The sequence below is a fragment of the Peromyscus californicus genome, unplaced genomic scaffold (assembly GCF_007827085.1).
Source record: "Peromyscus californicus insignis strain IS unplaced genomic scaffold, ASM782708v3 Scaffold_12__1_contigs__length_115047231, whole genome shotgun sequence".
In the NCBI taxonomy this organism is placed as follows: Eukaryota; Metazoa; Chordata; class Mammalia; order Rodentia; family Cricetidae; genus Peromyscus; species Peromyscus californicus.
The window spans coordinates 79,581,625-79,604,175 of NW_026294413.1; the positions used below are offsets into that span (position 1 = coordinate 79,581,625).

The 22,551-nt window shown below is 44.6% G+C and overlaps 1 protein-coding gene across 4 annotated transcripts in view; it reads right to left on the bottom strand.

The window, feature by feature from the left end:
* Positions 1-22,551, bottom strand: part of Cfap70 (cilia and flagella associated protein 70) — a 66,554-nt gene that overhangs the window by 25,654 nt on the left and 18,349 nt on the right. For all 4 annotated transcript variants that reach the window (XM_052733499.1, XM_052733501.1, XM_052733500.1 and 1 more), the window contains exons 8-15: positions 21,099-21,193; positions 16,360-16,459; positions 13,246-13,380; positions 7,477-7,644; positions 7,257-7,337; positions 5,019-5,110; positions 576-636; positions 126-320 (exon numbers count right to left, since the gene is read on the bottom strand). In XM_052733499.1, coding sequence (XP_052589459.1) covers positions 126-320; positions 576-636; positions 5,019-5,110; positions 7,257-7,337; positions 7,477-7,644; positions 13,246-13,380; positions 16,360-16,459; positions 21,099-21,193 — 927 coding nt within the window. The remainder of the gene's footprint in view (positions 1-125; positions 321-575; positions 637-5,018; positions 5,111-7,256; positions 7,338-7,476; positions 7,645-13,245; positions 13,381-16,359; positions 16,460-21,098; positions 21,194-22,551) is intronic.

Here is a 22,551-nt window from a genome sequence, read left to right on the forward strand (position 1 = left end):
GCATCATTTTCTCACATTCTCTCCCAGAGAACTCAACCGAGCAGAATTAGCAGAAACTACTGAACCCGTGTGTACAGAAGGGGCTCCACAGGCGAGTCAAATAATTACAGAAATGCATGTTTCACCTTGAGCTGTTCTTTGAAGGCGAAGTACTTTCCAGAGCAGTTAAGCTCATAATTGAGCTGGCACTTGTGCTCCTCCAAGGTCTCGCTGTCCATGTCACTCCCCATTCTGATCACTTGCTTCCCAAACATTCGGTGGTACTCATCCAGAATGGCTTTGGAAATGCTCTTGATCTGGGCATGGTAGTCACTCACCGCCTGGGAAAACAGTGAATGGTCGTAAACAGACCTCAAAGATACCCCGACCGTGGATTACAAGTCCCAAACCACGTGAGCTATAAAAACCGTCCTTTTCCACTGAGCCAGATTACCACTGTATGTGACTCACTGGTCACAGTGGAACTGAACGAAAGCCTGGGAAGCGCCAAAGAGCTTTCCCCCTCCTCTGAAGCCACACTAAGAGCTCATGCTGCCTTCCAATGCCCACAGCTTCGCCCTGGCATGGACACCTGCCTTCTGAGCTCCTCCTGTCCGGCGGGTGAGAGGTGGCCTGGGAGGTATCATTTCCTTGACCCTGTATCAGGAAAAGGCAACAGAAACAAGAAGACCTTTGTTATCTGAGGCCCATGCTCTTTCCTGTTTCCCCGGAGTCCGTGTGGAGGAGATCCAAGATCTGTCTCCCTCCTGCACTTGAGCATGGCTGTGCTCTCTGATACAAAACCCTACATCTGGCCTGGTGGTGGTGGCACATGCACTCGGAGGCAGAGCCAGGAGGATCTCTGTGAGTTCGAGGCCAGCCTGGTCTACAGAGCGAGATCCAGGACAGGTACCAAAGCTACACAGAGAAACCCTGTCTCAAAAAACAAAACAAGCAAACAAATAAACAAACAAACAAACAAATAAATAAATAAATAAATAAAACCCAAGATCTGAACCCTAGAACAGGATAGAAGAAGGTGCTCATTTCAGCCCTGACCTTATCCACACACTTTTTTTTTTAAGTATTACTAAATGGCCTCTGCACTAAGGGTTGGAAAATAATGGGTATTATATCTGTCTGTGTTTCTGAAAGGACACAGATTTGGAAAATTAAAAGTTTCTTTCCACCTAGAATGAAAATCATGTTTCTATGTTTTTTTTTTTTTTTAAGATTTACTTATTTATTTTACGTATATGAGTGTTCTATCTGCATGTATGCCTTTATGCCAGAAGAGGGCACCAGATGTCATTAAAGATGGTTCTGAGCCACCATGTGGTTGCTGGGAATTGAACTCAGGACCTCTGGAAGAGCAGCCAGTGCTCTTAACCACTGAGCCATCTCTCCAGCCCCGAAAAATATATTAAATTACAATAATGCTATCAGGCTCTTAGAGAACATATATATTCATATATATATGATTTACTTACATACATACAAACATATATATGATTTTTAAATATATATATGATTTACTTGTTTGAGCCAGGCTGTGGTAGTGCATGCCTTTAATCTCAGTACTTGGGATGCAGAGGCAGGGGCATCTCTGTAAGTTCGAGGCCAGGATAGTCTACAGAGTGAGTTCCAGGGCAGCCAGTGCTACACAAAGAAACCCTGCCTCAAAAAAACCAAAATAAATAAATAAATATTTACTTGTTTTTCTTCTATATGTATGAGTGCTTTGCCTGCGATTATAAATGTGCACTGTGTGCTTGCCTAGTATCTAAAGAGGACAGAAGAGGGCACTGGATCCCCTAGAACTGGAGTTGAGAGCAGTCGTGAGCCATGTGGGAACCAAACTCAGGTCCTCTGGAAGAGCAGCCAGTGCTCTGAGCCACCGAGGCGAGTCCAGCCCCATTTTTCTACAGCTCTTCACTGCGAAGCAACAAGCGCCAAGATGCCGACCTTCCCTTTACAGGAGACCTTATTCACTCTACCAGGACCGGCGTGGGGATGCGGACCTGCGACCCAGCACTTGGCAGATGGAAGCAGGAGGACTGGAGTTCAAGGTCAGCTGCAGATACATAGCAAGTTCAAGGCCAGTCTGGGCTTCGTGGGCCCCTGTTTCCAAAACAAAGAAAGAACAAAAAGAAAATACAGCAAAGCAGAGGAAGAAGCTGCGGAGGACAAATCCGAGTCTGCCCTAGCTCCGGCCCCTTGTGGAACTTTTCTTTAATAGGACCTAAGTCATTGTAGAGGACTGTTAATGACCACTAATTTTAACTCTATCTTAATGGGCAATATAGCTACATAATTGAAAACTTAAAGACATGGACTACTGTGTAGCAAAGGAGCTCCTTTTAACTTGGCTGTCAGCCTTCTAGTTCCAGCTCCAGACATGATACATCAATTCATTCAGAATATATGGTGAGTTCCTTCTGTCCATCAGGGCCTTTCCTGGCTGGGGGTGGAGCTGAACTATGCGAAGAGCCTTGCCTCCATGGGGCTTACTTTCTGGTAGGGAAAGAAAACCACTAAGATAGACACAGGAGAAGCAGGTGCCGTGGGGATGATGCAAGGGGGCAGAGCTGTGGCAGGGCCCAGGCTGGTGGAGCAGGGGAGCACACTTCACCAGGAAAGGCCTCATTGAGGTGATGCTCTCTGGGCAAAGACCCAGGTAAGGGAAAGGCAAAGTCATGGGATATTCAGGATAGGGGTGGTTCAGGCAAAGAAGCAGCCAGTGTAGCAAATGAGCTTCAAGCTTAGTTTGTGCCTTTAATCCCAGCCCTCAGGAAGCACATGGCAGGTGGATCTCACATAGTGAGTTCAGGACAGCCAGGGCTACATAATGAAACCCTGCCTCAAAAACAAAACAAACAATGACAAAAAAAGAAATGAGCCTCACGTGTGAGGAATAGAAAAGATATTAATTTGGTTGAACCGAAGAAGCAAGGGCAAAGCACAGGCAGAATAATTAGGCCATAATGTTTAAAAAATAAGGTAAAAGTGATTGAGGAGGACAGCTGACACTGCCCTCTGGTCTACACACACACACACAGGGGCAAGTGCACATGCACACACGTGTGCACACAGAAGTGTACAGAACAAACACACACATACACACCCACACACCATACACATGAGTACAAATACACATGTGCACACATGTATACAGTGTAAACACACACACACACACACTCATCCAGCACACATGCACATATGGGTGAGTACACCAAAACACATGTGTGCATGCAGGAGTACACAGCACAAACATCCAAGTGTATACCTGTACAATCAAGTGAAAACAAGAAGACAACATTCCAAATGTGTGGGCTGCAGTGAATACTCCCCAGAGGAGAATTTCTGATCCTAAATGGGTACATTAAAAAGGAGGAAAGGGGCCAGGCGGTGGTGGCGCACGCCTTTAATCCCAGCACTCGGGAGGCAGAGCCAGGCGGATCTCTGTGAGTTCGAGGCCAGCCTGGACTACCAAGTGAGTTCCAGGAAAGGCGCAAAGCTACACAGAGAAACCCTGTCTCGAAAAACCAAAAAAAAAAAAAAAAAAAAGGAGGAAAGGGGCTGGGGACTCAGCACAGCTGGCAGAATGTGCCTAGTATGCGAAAAGCCCTAGGTTTGGTCACTAGCACTGCAGAACACCAGGGTTGGTGGTGCACACCTGCCACTGAGGAGTGGCGACTGGAGGATCAGAAGTCAGAGGCTGCCCTGGCTACACAATCCAGGACACAAAATTCAGTCTTAGAACAGAACAAAAGGGAAGCAAGCCACACGGCAGTAACTTACTGTACTCCTTCCGGACAGAGAAAAAGAGAGCAAGCTTTGTGTTTGCAGAAGGAAGGTTTTAAAAAGATTAGAAGAATGGATTTTAAAAAAACTGGGAAGAGAAAAACAATGGAGAAAACCCACCAAGATTAAAAATAATAAAAAAAAATGTTTCAGGTTAAAGAGCAAAAAACTTGGGCTGGAAAGATAGCTCTGTGGTTAAGAGCACATACTGGCCTTGTGGAGGATCTGAATTCAGTTCCCAGCACCATGTCAGGCAGCTCACAGTCGGTGCACACACACACACACACACACACACACACACACACACACACACACACACACACACACAAACTAAAACCCTAAAAGTAAAAGTCGAGAGTTGTGGTGCATGACTTTGATCTCAGTACTTAGAAGGCAGAAGAAGACATAACTGTGGATGGTTCAAGGCCAACCTGGTTTACATAGCAAGTCCTGGCCTATATATCAAGATTCTGTCTAAAAACAAAACAAAGCAACAACAACAACACACACACACTGTACATACGTGCATACAGACAAAATATTCATACATATGAAATAATAAAAGGCTGAAAAGAGAAAAACTGGCAAACCTTTTGCAAGACTTACTAAGAAAAAAGATAAATACAGATATAAAATGCTGATGAAATCGTAACATATTAAAGGTGGTGGCCCACACCATTCACCCCAGCACTCAGGATGCAGAGGCAGTCAGATCTCTGTGAGTTCAAGGCCAGCCTGGCCTACAGATCGAGTTCCAGGGCAGCCAGGGCTACATAGAGAAACCCTGTCTCAAAACAAAAACAAAAACAACAAGAAATTTTAACATATTTCATATATAATATATATAATATAATAACACACAAACAAGCCCGATGATACAGTATAAAAACAGTTTTTGAGAATTAACATATACGCATAGTTGGTGCATGTGCCTGATTTGTAGTATACGGCTTTAAAGTGACTCCCAGACAGATACCAAAGTATGAAAATACTGTCACAAAACAGTAGGAATCTAAGAGTTTTATACTTTCTTGCTCATGTCAACTAAAAAAAATTTAATGATACCTTGCAATGAGTACCAATAATAGAATAAACCCTATCTGTTAAAAAAACAAAAAACAAACAAACAAACCACAAAAACACTGTTGCTTAGGACAAGGGAAATACATTTGTTGGGACGAACTGAGTGACTTCTTCATTCCTAAACTGTGCCAAATGGAGTAAGTGTCCCACACCTTCTAGCCAGCTCCTCTGGCATCCGCTTTGGAACCAAGGCTTTTTCCAGCTGGATCTCCAAGACAATGTATGTCCCCGCTTCTAAATATTGCTGCAAAGACATTTTTTGTTATTTGTTAATCTCATAAAGACAGTAATGAAACATTTTTAGTAACATAAACGGCATAGGAAGTGTGATCTCTATGGGTCAAATACTTTACATGGCATAATAATTTGAAAGGAAGATAGCAATACCGGTTAGCTCATGGAAGAAAGTGTTTTCTTGTCTGTTCTTGGGAATTTCCACTCCAGTGGATGCTGTTGAACTTACTCTTTAAAATTTTTACTTATTTTCTTTTGAGACAAGGTTTCATCGTGTTCAGCACTGGTTGGCCTGGCACTCTCTGTGTGGACCAGGGCCCAGAACTCAAAGAAATTCTCCTGCATCTCTAGTGTTACATGCACCACCACGCCTGGTGAACTCATTCACACTTGTCTTGGAACTATTCTAAAGCACGTCACTCTTTCCTCCAGCAGCCCTCTCAGGTACAAGTTTCGTCTTCAAATCCTCCTATCTTCACACACAGACTTCTTACCATCCACCAGCTTTGACTGCTGAACATGTCTACCCAGACTTTTTTTTACCAGCATCCTAAATACAGCTCTCTGCTGTATCAATGTTTCTTTTTGAGATTTCTCTTAACATGTCAACCTTCCACAAAGCAACACCTCAAACCTGAATTGTCTCTGACTTTTCTTCATCCATCCTCCCTGTCCCCACAAACTCTCCAAACCCAACACCTTTGCAGGCCACTGACTTCCTTCCTTCAACCCCTTCCTGAAATCAAACTGTCATCAAGTGCACTGTCAGAAAGACCTGCGGTCCCTCCCCACCTTCTCTATGAAAGCTGGACAAGAAGTCTGCTCATGCCTTTAATCGCAGCACTCAGGAGGCAGAGGCAGGTAAATCTCTGTGAGTTCAAGGCCAGCCTGGTCTACAGAGCGAGTTCCAGGACAGCCAGGGCTACACAGAGAAACCCTGTCTAGAAAAACCAGAAAAAAGAAGGAGGAGGAAGAAGTAGCAGTAGTAGTCGTAGTCTGGCTTGCAACACAATTTTTTTTTTTTTTTTTTTTTTTTGGTTTTTCGAGACAGGGTTTCTCTGTGTAGTTTTGCGCCTTTTCCTGGAACTCACTTGGTAGCCCAGGCTGGCCTCAAACTCACAGAGATCCGCCTGGCTCTGCCTCCCGAGTGCTGGGATTAAAGGCGTGCGCCACCACCGCCCGGCTGCAACACAATTTTTAATTCACCATGATCGTAATTCTATGAGTCAAAACCTTTGGCACAGGGAATGTAGAGGGCTTCCCGAGCACTCAATAGGTCCTGTATCCAATGTTCAGCTCAGAAAGGGGAAGATGGAGCTCAAGAGTCTCTAGCAGAATGAAGCTTAAGCACCACAGCAAGCCTTTCAGGTTCCCCAGACTCTCTTTCCCTCCCTTCTCTCTACAGTGGTTCTCAACTGAGAATAACACTGAGACCCTTGAATACAGTTCTTCATGTCGTGCTGACCCCCAACCATAGTTATTTTTGTTGCTACTTCATAACTGTAATTTGTTACTGTTATGAATCATAATGTGTGCTTTCTGATGGTCGTTGGGGGTCGAGAACCACAGGTTGAGAACTACTGATCTAGAACCTCTCTTTCCATCCCCCTATATCATCATACTCTGAATTGGTTGATAGAATTTTTCTCTGTGTCTTGACTCAAGCTGTCCTCTGACTGCAGAATGTGTCTCTATCTTCACTGGGCAAAGGGTCGTCTTTCCACTGTGTTTGGGTTCACCTTTTCTGTGACGATTCCCCGGGGCCATCCCATCCTAACCGTCAATCCTCAGCCTAGCAAGAACTTCTACTAGTGTTTGTACTACAGCAGCCACCAAAGTTCTGGGTTATGCTTAGAAAGGCGCCAGCAGCCTGGACAGAGAGCAGGGTGTCTTGAGGGCAGATGGACAAAGGTTGCATCCCTCCTGGTGCTTAGTGTAGACTTAATGAGAGATAAGAGTTTACTTTGGAAAGGACCTTACACACAATCTGGTACCAGCTCACTTCAAGGTCTCAGTGAACAAACTTGCCCAAGGTCATAGACTAGTCACTCGAGGTGACTCATGTCCCACCTCCAGCATTTCCCACTAAAGCTGTCTTGCTCAGTGAAGGTCTGGTGAAGTTGATATTTCATTTTTAAAATGTTGAGTATAGTTACCTGTCCTTCTAGGTTGTGGCTCAGAGGGGCTTCGCCATCCAAAGGAGTGTCTGAGCTCTGGGATTTTATGCTAGGTGCTTGCTGAAACAAAAAGAAACACCAAAGCTTGGAATCTTTCATGGCCTCATAGTAGTAGGGACATTAAAATGCAAAATCCATCAATACAAGTCACCAAATGAAAAATGAATCCAAGCATCTACACAAGGTCTCGAGAACCTACCAAATCCCCAGGTCGAGTCCGTCCATCTAGTTCCTTGTCTTTCACTGGTTTCTCTTCTTTCAGATTCTTGGAAACAGGTTTGGACAGTGGGGAGTTAAGACCCCCTGCTTTATTATTGTGAGCCAGATGATGCCCAGTGTCCCTGAATATGCTGAACAAACATTTGGTCTGAAAAGAAGGAATTGAACAAAAACAAGTCATAGGTAAATGGGGCCACCCGAGGGGGTCATTTCAGCATCTAGAGTAGAGACCTGAAGAACCTCATTACACTCCTCACTTGTAGAACACATAAAATCACCACGGAAAATCCCTGTCTCCCTGTTATTTAAAGTACTAGGAGGAGCTGTACTTGGTTTTGATGTCATAATCCTTGTCATCAGAAAGATTTTCATCTTTGACACATAATTCTAAATTACTTCAAGTAAAATAATTCATTTATGTACAAGAGATTGTATTTGTCTAATTACTATTCACTTATCAATTATAATTGGAAGAATAAGGCAAGTTTAAAATTCACAATAAAACCTTGTTATGGTTCAAACCACAGTTGATTTTGTCATGTTTTCTAGGGGAAAGTAACCCCTAAAAATTTAACAATGAAAATGTATTATGCAATCATTGTAAAGACAGGTGTTTTTTTTATTGAAAATAGATTCTTCTCTCATATAATACATCCCTACCACAGTTTCCCCTCCCTCCACTCCTCCCATCCATGTCCTTTCCCCCACCTCTTCTCTCCCCCAGATCCACTCCCTCTCCATTTCCTCTTCAGAAAAGAGCAGCCTCCAAGAGACGACAGCCAAACAGGACACAACAAGATACCACAAGACAAGGCAAAAGCCCCCTGTGGAGGCTGGGCAAGGCCACCCAATAGGAGGAAAAGAGTCCCAAGAGCAGACAAGAGAGTCAGAGACACACCCGCTCCCACAAAAACTCCAAGCCAACATCCATAACACATATGCAGAGGACCTGGGGCAGATCCATGCAGGCTCAGTGGTTACTTCAGTCTCTGTGAGCCCTGCTTAATTGATTTGGTGGGCCATGTTCTTCTGGTGTCCTCCATCCCCTCTGACTCCTACAGTCTTTCCTCCCCCTCTTCTGTGGGGTTCCCAGATCTCTGAGGAGAGGGACCCAATGGAGACTTCCAATTTATACTCTCTCTCTAAAAGATAGTTCTTTTTCAATAATAAAGTTATGGAAGACCCATTGTAGCTAGAGTTTTTCTGCCTGGCCCACAGTCAGGGCAAATCTCTCTCACCCGCCAGTCCCAAGCCGCTCAAACCGGATCAAGTAAACACAGAGACTTATTTTGGTTACAAACTGTATGGCCGTGGCAGGCTTCTTGCTAACTGTTCTTACAGCTTAAATTAATCCATTTCTATTAATCTATACCTTGCCACGTGGCTTGTGGCTTACCGGTACTTTACATCTTCCTTCTCCTGATGGCGGCTGGCAGTGTCTCCCTCTGAGCCTTCCACTTCCCAGCTCTATTCTCCTCCTTGTCCCGCCTATACTTCCTGCCTGGCCACGGGCCAATCAGTGATTTATTTATTGACCAATCAGCAACACATTTGACATAAAGACCATCCCACAGTACTTCCCCTTTTCTTTTCTTAAAAAGGAAGGTTTTAACCTTTACACATCTCCAAAGTCAACTTGGTATATTTGGGAATTTGGGCGTAGCTTTTCTTACTACTTCCTGCTGGAGGGGGGCGCTGTATCTTTTGGGGAAACAAAGAAAATTTTAGGATCATGGAGTAGTCCGTGAGGCTGTATCATCTGAGCCAGTTGTCTTGAAACGGTTCTGGATGTTGGATCATCTGGGCCATGGTGTCATCAGAGACCTTTCAGGGGGTCTTGGCTGGTCAAACCTGATGTATCTTAATCTGGAACAAATCCATAGCCTCTTGCTTTCTGTGGAAACAAAAGAGACTCTTTTCCAAAGCAACATATCCTTACATCCAAATTTTGAAGTCAAAGTATCTTTAAAATATACGTACTGGTTTAACTCAGCTTCCTTTATAATCAAACATCTCTCTGTAGTTAAGAATCCCAAAGACAACACAATCCAGACTCTCTGTGTAATAGTCATCTCTACGTGGCTTATTTTTTATATTAATTTTACTGTCTCTTTAAAGACTTTATTTTTTAAAACCATGTATTTGTTTCTATACTGTATATATCACCTTTTTTTGTCTCTTTCAAGCCTACGTATATTTTACACACATTGTAAACTATTACATCTGAATCTGTCTTATTGTGAATCTATTGTTTTAAGCTGCAGCAGCTGTGGCTGCTGGCTCCGCCCACCTCAGCTTCCCAACATGGCGTTTTTCACCAGCTCTGGGAGCTATCGTGGGTCTATGCTTTTATCTAAGTAGCGTGTAGCCCAGAAACCTCTTTTTTTGTTTTGTACTAGCAAAGGCTAAATCCACAATGTAGCTTAATGTGCCACTTGCAGAGGCCTCATTCCCGCCATACTGTAGGTCGAGCACGCACACCAGCAACCCGCCAGTAGCTCAAACTGGCAGCTCAAACCGGCAGCTGCCGCTCATTTGAGAGAGACAATCAGGAAGCTGTTTTTAGCTCCGTTTTAGAATCTTTTTTCTCAGGTTTTAGGTGGAAACTCTTGCCACCACGTTGGACGCCATTTGTAGCTAGAGTTTTTCTGCCTGGCCCACAGTCAGGGCAAATCTCTCTCACCCGCCAGTCCCAAGCCGCTCAAACCGGATCAAGTAAACACAGAGACTTATTTTGGTTACAAACTGTATGGCCGTGGCAGGCTTCTTGCTAACTGTTCTTACAGCTTAAATTAATCCATTTCTATTAATCTATACCTTGCCACGTGGCTTGTGGCTTACCGGTACTTTACATCTTCCTTCTCCTGATGGCGGCTGGCAGTGTCTCCCTCTGAGCCTTCCACTTCCCAGCTCTATTCTCCTCCTTGTCCCGCCTATACTTCCTGCCTGGCCACGGGCCAATCAGTGATTTATTTATTGACCAATCAGCAACACATTTGACATAAAGACCATCCCACAGTAACCCATCATCCATTTGCACACCAAGTGAGCAGCAGACTTTTCCTTTAAAACAGAAATCAAACTTATAGAGATTTATCACTAAAAATAATTTAAATTTTCCAGGGCTACACTGGGAAACTCTGTCTCAAAAAAAAAAATTAAATTTCATTGCCATCCACAAACCCATTGATCTACAATGGTGTAATGCCTCCAAGATGTACTAGGGCAATGGTGGCCCAGAGCTTATGCGAGTGACCAACCAATACTGATTGGACTTAAGGCCCACTCCCTGAGAGGAAACCCATACCTGACATTGCTTGGGTGACCAAGAATCAGAGACTAGACAGCCTAGGACTTAGGGTAAGAACAAATAATACTAGTCTAAAAACAGAAAAACCAACCCCCCAAAAAACATAGTGATAAAATGACTCCCAATGGTATTCTGCTATACTCGTACATCAGTGCCTTGCTCAGCCATCATCAGAGATGCTTCCATCTGCAGCAGACAGGAATAAATACAGAGATGACCCACAGCCAGACCTTATACACAGAGAATGAGAGACCTTGAAATCTCTCCCCTCAGAGCTCAGGGAACCCAGAGGAAGAGGAGGCAGGAAGAGTGTAAGAGCCAGAAATAAGGAGGACACCAAGAAAACAAGGCCTCTAAATCAACTGAGCGAAGCTCATTTGAACCACAGAGACTGAAGCAGCATGCACAGGGCCTGCACCAGTCTGCACCAGGTCCCCTGCGTATATATCATGGCTTCTAGTTTAGTGTGTATGTGGGATTCCTGAGTGTGTGAACGAGTGGGTCTCTGATTCTTGGGCCTTCTCTTGGGCTCTTTTCCTTCTATTGGTTTGTCTTGTCCAACTTTGATGTGATTTTTTTTGTTTTATCTTATTATATTTTATAAGATGAGTGAAGGAAAACCTAGCCACAAGGGTAAATAAAGGTTAACAACTGAACTGTCATTTATACCTGCTGGGAGAGGGAAAGTCAGTTTTCTCCAATGGAGCGACAATGGGTATATCAACCACTCCAGAGCAGGCCTCATGGTCAGGAGTAGTTGACCAACACATAACGGATGCCACAGTTTTTTGTATGCTTTTGTTTTGTTTTCCAGTTTGGGTGTGGTTTTATTGGTTTGGGGAATTTTTGTTGTTGTATTTGAGTTTTTGTTTTTGTTTTTTTGAGAAAAAAACTTAAAGTTGGGTGGGTAGGGATGGGAGAAGATCTGGAAGGGCTTGGGGGAGGGGAAGACTATGACCAAATATATTCAAATTTAAAGATTGTTTTACCTAATAAAAATATAATATAATTAAAAGACAAGTAAATAAATAATTTAAATTTTATTAATCTTATTTATGTGTATGCATATGTGTGTGTGTATGCGTGTGTGCGTGTGCACGCACGCGTGTGTATGTGCGTGTGCATGTGTGTGCGTGCGCGTGTGTGCGTGCGTGCATGCGTGTGTGTGTGTGTGTGTGTATGCGTGTGTGTGTGCGTGCGTGCGTGTGTGTGTGTGTGTGTGTGTGTGTGTGTGTGTGTGTGTGTGTGTGCATTACGGAGCTGAGCAGACAACCCTTAGGAGAAGGTGACTCCCTGCCATCTTGTGGGATCTGGGGATCAAGCTCAGGCTGCCAGGCCTGCCTGCAAGTGCCGCTACCCTCTAAGCCATCTTGCCAACCCAAGTAAAAACAGTAAGATAAAAAAGTCCATGTTCAGGCCTGCAGTGGTGGTGCACGCCTTTAATCCCAGCACTCTGGAGGCAGAGGCAGACAGATCTCTGTGAGTTCAAGGTCAGCCTGGTCTACAGAGCGAGATCCAGGACAGCCAGGGCTAAACAGTGAGAGTCTATCTCAAAAGACACTGTCCATACTCATGAAAATTTGGGGTGTGTGTGGGGGACCAGGAATCTAAAACTGTAAAAATTTTAAAAATAAGATAAAATGTCTAGTTGGGCTTGGTGGTGTATCCTAGAAGGCAGAGGCAGGAAGTATGGCTGCATTCCTGCTGAGCTACTCTTGGCCTGGCTCCAGAGAGTAGCACCTAGCCCATTCCTTCCTTTGTTTAACCAATACCTTTTGTTTCTCTTATTGCCCTATGTGAATCTTGTCTGAGAGTCTCCCAAGGATCAAAGGCCTATGCAAAACTTGGTTCAGGAAACCTGGAAACCCTGTGGTACCTGAGAAATCAAGGAATTTGCACTTGGCACTTTATCTCTGGGTTGCTTTGAAGGAACAGAAATCAACTGGCTAAACTGTAAATAGAGAGAAAATAAAAACGCCCTGGGCGAAGGGAAAGGCTTCAGTCCTTCAAGGTTGGACCCCCCTGCAGCCATGAAAGGCTGGATTCATTCCTAAGATGCCTCTGAGTCTTCTTTCCACGGATCTGACTGAACCCACACACCTGTGCAGCAACAAACCGAGACAAGGAAGGTTGCAAGTTCAAGAACAGCCTGAGCTACATACAAGAAACTGTCTATTATTACAAATGCAGTTAATAAGCAGTGCCTGGGGAGGTTGTAGACCCAACTGGAGTAACTGAATTGACACAGCACCAAAATGATGTATCAACATGGCTGTTTATACCCAAAGACAAAGGCTTCTCTCAGCAGAGGAGACTCTCTTTACAGTACACAGTGGTACAGAACGCTATACTGGTTCTAGATGTCAACTGAAAAGACGTAACCGAACACACATGTGGAGGAAGCATTAAGACCATTCCCTTCGCGAAATGTCTTCTCACCTTTTCAAAGACTGTACTGTCCAGGTAGGGGTAAACATGAAAAGCCCCCCTTATCCTCTTCACCCCTGGGTACAAGAGTGGGACCATGTTGACATATGCCACACCATGAAACGAAAGCTGATTTTCATCTTCAGTCTAAGGGAATAGGAGCAGAGTGGTTAGAGCCACAGAGCCGTGGGGCAGACAGTGTGGGGCTCAAACTCGGAAGTTCAAAGGCTGCTCTAGGGACAAGCTCTGTCGGGTGACCAGCTGTGCATCTTGGCTCAGTCCCATAGACACTTTGGGACCTGGCTTCATTTCCAAAATGGGTTTCACAACCACTGAGATAATGCATATTAGCAGTGTTGATGACATAAAGGCAGTCTCGGAATCAACGTACATTCAACTGGATTGATATTACAAATTCCAACCAAAAGTCAATTTCAGTAGGTCGTTTCTTAGGAGAAAAGTCAAATTTTGTTTAAAAAAAAAAAAGGATAGTAACAGAACTTAAGGGAAATCAGATGATCTGGGTCGAAATGTATTTCATGGACTCCTGTGAGGTGAGCAAGACCCTCCAGAGCATTAGTACCACTTCTCACTAGCATGCTTTCGCTTATCGCCCCAGCTGAGGGGACATGCTTTGCTGAGAAAGAGTCTCTGTATGCATCCAGGTTCTGAAGACTGCTTTTAAAAAGTCAGCAGCAGCGGCCACAGATTAAAGAAGACATACTGTATATCTGCAATACCTGATTCCATCCAAACTCTCACTCCAAAGATAAAGAGCCTGCTAACAAGCATATTGTAATATCATGTTTAATAACTTTATCGCTTGCCATAAAATATGCTAAGGGAAAAAGTCAAATTTTAGAAAAAAACATTTAATTCTAAGCTTAAAGGTAATCTCTTTAATTTTGCTTGCTATAATAATAGTTAGATGCTAGATTAAAAAGTCCTTTATTTCCATCATAACATTTTGTGACTTTGAAATCTAAGGGATGCTAACCAATATATGTTAAAATAGAAGAGGAAATGGGTACATGGTGATGTAACTGTTTTGTGGATACAGTAGGGTTTCCTTATTTAAAACCTTCTCAGGAGATGGCTCCGGGGGTACACTGTTTGTCCCACAGGACCCATCAACGCTGATCATAGGGAGCAAACACCAGAATCCAGCACTGGGTAGGTGGGGACAGGAGACCCTGAGCTGGCCAGCTCGATAGACTGGCCCAAGTGGGGAGCTCTGGGTTCAAGGTGAGAGTCGTGGCTGCAGCATATAAGGTGAGATTCGATCAAAGAAAACCTCCAGTGTCAACCTCTGGCCTTCACACACCAGTGTGCACATGTGTGCATGTGCTCACACATGTGTACCCACACACAGACACTCACATATGCATGCATATCACACATAAGCAGCATTTTAAATGATTCTAAAAGTTAGGCATGGTGACACATGCCTTTAATCCAAGCACCCAGGAGGCCGAGGAATCTGATCTCTGTTAGTTCGAGGCCAGCCTGGTCTGCAGAGTGAGTTCCAGGACAGCCAGGGCTACACAGAGAAACTCTGTCTCGAAACAAAATGAAATAATTTTCATTGTATACATTCACTGTCCATGGTACTGTGTTACATAAGGACATGTTTAGTCAGACATGACTGTGCACTCTGCACACTCCCCTGCACATACACCCCCACACTCCCCCCCTGCACACTCCTCCCCTTCCCCTTCTTCCCCTCAGTTCCTCTTGTTCCCCTAAACGTTTGGCAATGCTTCTACTTTCTGTCATATGTACAGATGTAGCTGTATGTAGTAACTGTATGTGTGTGTATTAAATTCAAGAATTCTAAATGGCAGAAAACATGTATTTGTCTTTCTGAGACTGACTTAATCAGTATAATATGATGGCATCTATTTTCCTGCAAATGATATTACTGTATTCTTTGTTTGGTTTTTCCTTTTTTTGGTTTTTGAGACACGGTCTCTCTGTGTAGCCTTGGCTGTGCTGGAACTCACTCTGTAGACCAGGCTGGCCTCAAACTCACAGAGATCCACCTGCCTCTGCCTCCCGAGTGCTGGGATTAAAGGCGTGTGCCACCACTGCCTGGCTAACGTTACTTTATTCTTTATGGCTGAAAAAGTTCCATTATGATTTTAACCACATTTTTAAAGCCATTCCTCGGGGGCTGAATGCCTGGGTTGGTTCCCTAACTGCTGTTGTGAACAGTGGGACAATAAACACTGCTGTGGCAGTATCTCTGTGATGTGTTGACTTGGAGTCATTTGGGCAAATACTCAGAAGTGGTACAGCCGTGACAGATGTCAGATCTATTTTTTAGTTTTTGAGGAACCTCCATACTGATTTCTACTGTAGATGAGCGAATTTCCACCCCCACCAGAAGTACACAAGGCTCCTTTTGTTCACTGTGGCGGGAACATTTTTGTTATACAAAGGAGCCTTTTCAAAACCAAATCAAATCGCTTAGATGTTTGTAGACGCCTGCTGTGAGCTGTGTGCCATGCTAGGTTCAGTGCAGGCTGTGATGCAGTATGACTCCACCCTCACGGAATTTGTACATAAGGAGTAAAGATGAAACTATACAGAAAACACGCTAGAGAACATGCTCACAAAACTATGTTTTCCCAGAATCCTATCATATGAACAAGTCCAAAACATTTTGTTGGTAAGTCTAAATTTACTAGATTGGATCGTATTACTCACTTTGACATAGATAAAAATGACTATTTCTTATGGTACCTATGGTAAGAATATAACAAAGGGTCAAGAGGAAATAAGTATCTGGAAATAAGGCTTGAACAAGTGCTTGTGAGCAACAGGGAACTTCAGTGGCCAATCATCATCCAGGTTTTCCTGGGACATGAGGCTTTCAGTGCCTACACCAAGAAAGTCCAAGGCAAAGAACCACAAACTGGCTGCATAAAGTCAGATTAGACAAAGAATAACAGGTTTAATTTGATTGGACACTTCTAACTTTCAAAACTTGAGATGAAGTCTCTCTGCTGCCTAGGCTGCTCCCACCTCTGGAGCGCAAATGACCACTGTCTCAGTTCCCCAGTTGCTGGGAGCCATGGGCAGAAGCCTCCTCACCGGTTTTATTTTGGGGATACACTTGTTTACCTTCTCAAGTTTGCCTGGTTTCCCTTTTGGCACGGTGATCAAAGGCACCCTCGTGATCTCCACGGGCCAGAGCCGGCAATCAGCAATTCGCTTCTGGAAACTGTAAATCGAAAACCAGCCCATCAGCACCACATTGCAAACATGTACCACTACAGTTTAACAGGAGATAGTCTTCTTTTTTAGAAAATAATGAGCAAAATGAGCTGGGGATATGGCTCAGTGGTAGAGCGAACACTTGCCTAGTCCTGGGTTCAGTTCAAAGCCCTAAAAATAAAATCTACCATCTAGAAAGTAATGAAATAAGTGTGTGTGTGTGTGTGTGTGTGTGTGTGTGTGAGAGAGAGAGAGAGAGAGAGAGACAGAGAGACAGAGAGACAGAGAGAGACAGAGACAGAGACAGGACAGAGCGGACAGAGACAGAGACTGAGAGACAGACGACAGAGAGAGTGTGTGTGTGTCTGTTTTATTGGGCAGGCAATTTTCTGTTTGTTTTTGAGACAGTCTCACTGCTATAACTCCAGTCTGGTCAAACTCAAAACCCTTCTGTCTCAGCTCCTGAGCACTAGGATTACAGATGTGCACCACCATGATGGGCTAGTTTGCTGATTTAAAACAAATAAAGATTTATTTGTATTATTTGTAATTATGTATATGTGTGTCTCTGTGGGTTATATGCTCTTCTGGAGCTGGAGTTCCTAGCAGTTGTAAGCTGCCTGATGAGGATGCTGGGAACCAAACCAGCGACCCCTGCAAGTGCAGCCAGTGCTCATAATAGCTGAGCCATCTCTCCAGCCCGGGGGGTGGGGGGTGGGGTTGATATTTTAAAATCTTCCTAGGTTTATAGATTTATAAAAATAATCTTACTTAAGTACTAACAATGTCAAATCACACATCTTTTAGTGTCACATGGCAATATGAGCTTGATAGGAGGCTAAGACAGGAGGATCACAAATTTGAGGGCTGCACAGTGAGTTCTAGGCCAGTCTGGGATTCATAGCAAGACCCTGTCTCAACAACAAACCAACCCCTGAGGAGGCTGGCGGGAGGGCATGCTGTTAATCTTAGCACTGGGAGGCAGACTGGAGGCAAAGCTGGAGGACAGTGAATTTCAGGCCAGCCTGGCCTGGTCTCCATAGGGAGACCCTGTGTAAACAAAGAAACACAAACGAAAACACTGAAAATTGGAATGGTTAATCTTGTAAAGTTTGCAGGACTTAGATTTACCACAGAGAAACACATGCCCAGGTATATTTTTGAGGATGTTTCTAGACCGGCTTAACTGCACAGGGGAGACCCCCATACACACTGAATGTGGGTGGCAGCACCCCATGAACTGGAGTCTGTAACTGAAGAGAGGAAAAGGTGAGCAGCAGCATTCACTGTCTCTGCTCCCTGGCTGCAGACATGTGACCAGCTGTCTCAGTTCCTGCCACCGTGTTCCCCGCCAGGATCTGAAGGACTGGACCGTCACAGCATGAGACAAAACAGCCCTTTTCCCTCAACATGCTTTTGTCGGGGATTTGTTGCAGCAGTAAGTGACATGAAAATGTTTGCATTCTTTGAACCCTAAATCCCATGTCCAGTGGATTTCCTTAAAGAAATAACCAAAGCGTGCAAACACACGTTTGTGTACTATGTGGGTGAGTGGATGCCATCGCAGCTTTCAAGGAGTCTCTGCTGTACTTACAGCAAGGAAACTGGGAGTTTTCTCTCTTAGCTCCATCAGAGAGTTGAGGTGAAGGGAAAACTGTGAGCTGAAATTTGGAAAGACAGGAAAACACAGAGGATCAAAGTTGGGGCCCACTCAACAGATAACCAAGGCCAGTACAGCAACCAGGAAAAAAAAAAAAATCTTAATAGTAACTCGGACAAGTTATTGGAGACTAAGAGTTAAAAACTACAGGGACCCCAGATGGAAGGGTTGTTTCTTCTCACGGGTGTTAAATGCAGGAGTCCTGCAGGGCCCCAAAGGGGAGAGAAACCTAATGCTTCAAGGGCGGGGCGGCTTTGAAATATTCCTGAGTGTTCTTTATTATTTTTATTTATTTTGTGGGAGAGGTTGTTTTATTTTTGAGAAAGGTCTCACTATGTAGCCCTTGCTGGCCTGGAACTTGCTATGTAGACCAGGCTGGTCTCGAACTCAGAGTGAGTTCTACATTTGCCTCCCCAGTGCTGGGATTAAAGACACGCACAACTTGAAGTGTCCTTTGTAAGAAAGGCCAGATCTTTAAGGGGAACTACCAGAGCCTTATGTGTTCTGAGAAGAGGGTCAGCAGGACAACTCCACCAACACCCAGACTCCCTGCTCACAAAAGGTTGGGAGGGAAAAAAAAAAGGACTATGAAACCCTTCTGAGAACAACCGGCCAAACCTACCAGAACGCGTAGAGAACTCATTCCCACCCCCAAATGTGCTGCCACAGCAACAGGGCTCCGGCAGAAGCACAGCAGCTGGCCTAGCGTGGGCAGAAGCACAGATTTCAGCTGAGAAGCCGCAGAACAGTCTCATCTGCACAGGGGCTCTTAGGTCAGCCCAAAGAAGAAAAGGCAGGAGAGACAAACCGCAGGCCTGTAGCCCAGCTACTAGTAGTCACCGTATCCAGCTCCTAAACAGATCAAGACCAAACCTCCCACTAAACCCTTAGTCCTTGAGTTCCTATGTCCCCAAACACAATGCCCAGATACCAGCACACAATGAAAGCAGGCCAGTGGCTCAGGGGGACGCTCGTGGGGGAAGAGAATAGACCCCAACACGTTTTCCTCTGACCCCACACATGTGTGACAAGAGGGTTTCACGAAATTTGATGCAGATGGCTTTGAGGGCATGGTGGCTGGGAAGTGAGTCACCCGTGATGTCTGTGGGGTCGGATGATCCCCACTCGTGGACCACTGGACAAGTGGCAGGCCCCGCACTCCTGAGTGTCACGCCCACCTCTCATGTTCATGAATGAATCTCATCTCCTGTCAAAGACCATCTAGACTCACTACAATTATCCGGCAAAAGGAGAAACTAAGGTTTTCTCTGACGAGAACCTGCCAGCAGCCCTGTCTGGTAAGGAAAGCTGTGCATGTGTATTCGTGTGCATATGAGAAGGGCTAAAGTTTACAGAGAAACAAAATATTCCGAGTCACAAATTCAAATCCATAGACATGAAGAAAAACACCAAACATTTAATCAATTAAAGTAAAACAATGAAGACTTTGTCTTATTCTTTATTGATCTAACAGATGACTGTTCAAAATGACATGAGCAACAGTTTATCCTCAATAAAACATTAGCCAATCAAATCTCTCAGTGTCTAGAAAAGTCTTACACCACTGGGTAGGGACCAGAAGCACACCTCTGAAATACCTACCCAGTGCTTCTATAGGTGTAAAACTACTCTGAAAAACAATCCTTTTGTTTTTAAAAGCCAGAGCTGAGCCGGGCGGTGGTGGCGCAGCCGGGCGGTGGTGGCGCACGCCTTTAATCCCAGCACTCGGGAGGCAGAGCCAGGCGGATCTCTGTGAGTTCGAGGCCAGCCTGGACTACCAAGTGAGTTCCAGGAAAGGCGCAAAGCTACACAGAGAAACCCTGTCTCGAAAAACCAAAAAAAAAAAAAAAAAAAAAAAAGCCAGAGCTGAGGACTGGGATTGCAGGCACACTGGCAAGCCTGTGTCTGTCATCTGGAACCAGCTCTCTATGGCAGAGGCAGTCATCTGGACAGGATCAAGCCTCCTGTCTCCCCAGAATGGTACCCTGACTCAGGGTGGGTGACAATGTGTCCAACTAAAACAACATGTTCTCTAGCATCCTGTTCATCTAGAGATGACCCATGAGACATAAACAGAAGTGATTGGGCTCCTGGTGGCTCTGAGGGGCAGAACCCTGAGAACATCTCCCACCAGGAGCAGCAGCATGCACCCTTTTAAATCCACACCACTCCCTTCCCCCACTGTCTGCCAGCAATGGAAAGTGCAAGCCAGGATTCGAGTCATCTATTTTTAAAATATTTCATGTGCATGAGTGTTTTGCCTGCATGTATGTAAGTGCACCACATGCATGTCTGGTGCCACAGAGGTCAGAAGATGGCATTGGGTTCCCTGGGACTGGAGTTACAGATGGCTATGAGCTGCCATGTGGATGCTAGGAATCGAACCCAGGTCCTCCACAAGAGCAACAAATGCTCTTATCTGCTGAGCTAGTTCTCTTGTAGGGAGCACATGCCACAGGAGAATCTGGAATGTTAGGCACACACAGTTGTTCCAAGGAAAGGAATGCAAACCTTTTCCACCAGAAGGCTAGAGCGACATTTTTTTCTAGCCAGCTCTGGACCCTCCTCCAGACTCTTTTCATAAACTTGTTTTTCTCAGCCAATCTTAGAACTCATCTTTCTGGATGAGCTTCAACTATCAATCACATCTGATCTGTATTTAGTTTCCTTTGTTCCTCAAGGAGATTTAGGTATGCTTTGTTGTGTACATGAGATTGAGTTAAACACCACAAGAATAGCTTTTAACCAGATTATGCTGTATTTAAATAAACCAAAATTAGCCGGGCAGTGGTGGCGCACACCTTTAATCCCAGCACTCGGGAGGCAGTGTCAGGCAGATCTCTGTGAGTTTGAAGCCAGCCTGGTCTACAGAGGGAGATCCAGGACAGCCAGGGCTATGCAGGGAAAGCCTGTCTGGGGTTTTGGGGAGAACAACTCCCCACTCCTGCAGACCTGGCTGGTTAGGCGTGTGCTTTTCTGTTCCTACCTCGCAACAGCAGAAGGATCAAGGTAGCAGCGGCTCTCCAGGTCCCAGACGATCCTCTTCTTGATGCATTCTGCTTGGTTCCTAAATTCTCTGTCCTGTGAGATAATCAGATGAATTTTCTGTTTATTCTGATGGTCTGTGGGAGTTCTTGTATATGACACCTACTGCAACTGCTTGGAGTATGAGATAATCTACTGAGATAGTGCTAGGTTACATCAACCCATTACTGAGTGCCAAATGTTTATGCACATAACCTCAGTCAGGGATTCTCAATTCAGGATACACATAAAAATCATGGAGGAGTTTAAAAAAAAAAGATCACCCATTGAGTGGCAGTGTATATTATGTATCCATTTTTAGAAGAGAATTGAAAGGAGCCGGCACCAGTCTGTGCGCACAAATCCACAGTTCTCTGCTCTTAACTATGGCTGTGATGTGACCACTTCTCTGAAATGACACACTGTACCCTCGTTCTGTGAGCTGAACACTCTCTTCCTCTCCTGAGTTGATTATGTCAGAATATTTTACCACAGCAACAGGAAATGAAAGTAGCACCCCGCCATCATTGTTTTAAAGATTTCCAGGGGCTGTGTGCAGTGGCACATCTCTGTAATCCTAGTTCTGAGGAGCACGAGGAAGGAAGATGAGTTCAAGGCCAACCTAGGCAAATGTTGAGACTCAGTCTCAAAACAAGCTTTACAGATTTTAGTTTGGTTTGGTTTTTGAGATAGGGTCTCACTATGTAGACCAGGCTGGCCTCCTGGCTGGCCTGGAACTCGCCATGTAGTTTAGGCTGGCCTCAGAGATTTTCTGCCTCCCGAGGGCAAGGATCAAAGGTATTCGGCATCACACCTGGCTCCTTCACAGGTAATTTCAAAGTGTGGCCAAGGCTGAGAGACAATTACGTAAACTAAAATACAACATAAGATCTAAATATATAAAATAAAATATAAATCTAAGGGAAGTATGAATACTCACTAAACAAAAGATGAGGAAAGACACTTCAGCAATTTTTAAATGTTGCTACTTTTGTAAAATGGCCTTTGAGAGGCCTTGGTGGGTTTGAGCCAAGGCACCCCATGGCGGGTGAGGGAGACGCCATAGAAAGTTACTCACACCATGCAGACGTGGCATCCACGTGGAAGGAGGGGAGAGGGGAGTGGGGGGGGAAGCAGAGGTGTGCACACCTCACAGTGAGAAGGGGAAGAAGGAGGAGAAGGAGGGAGGGGTTTTATCTTAAAGTGGACTTTACTCTGTAAGATGACATCAGGACGCTGGGCGGGTCCCCAAGGGGCGGTTCACAATGCTAACAGCTACCCTTATTACTAGCTTATTTAGAGCCAATGAAAAGAATTCAACATCCTCATTTCACTAATTATTTTTCTGAATGTTTCTACTGATGTTTGTCGACTAGTACCAGAATCCTTTGCAATCACTTTTCTATCATTTTTAT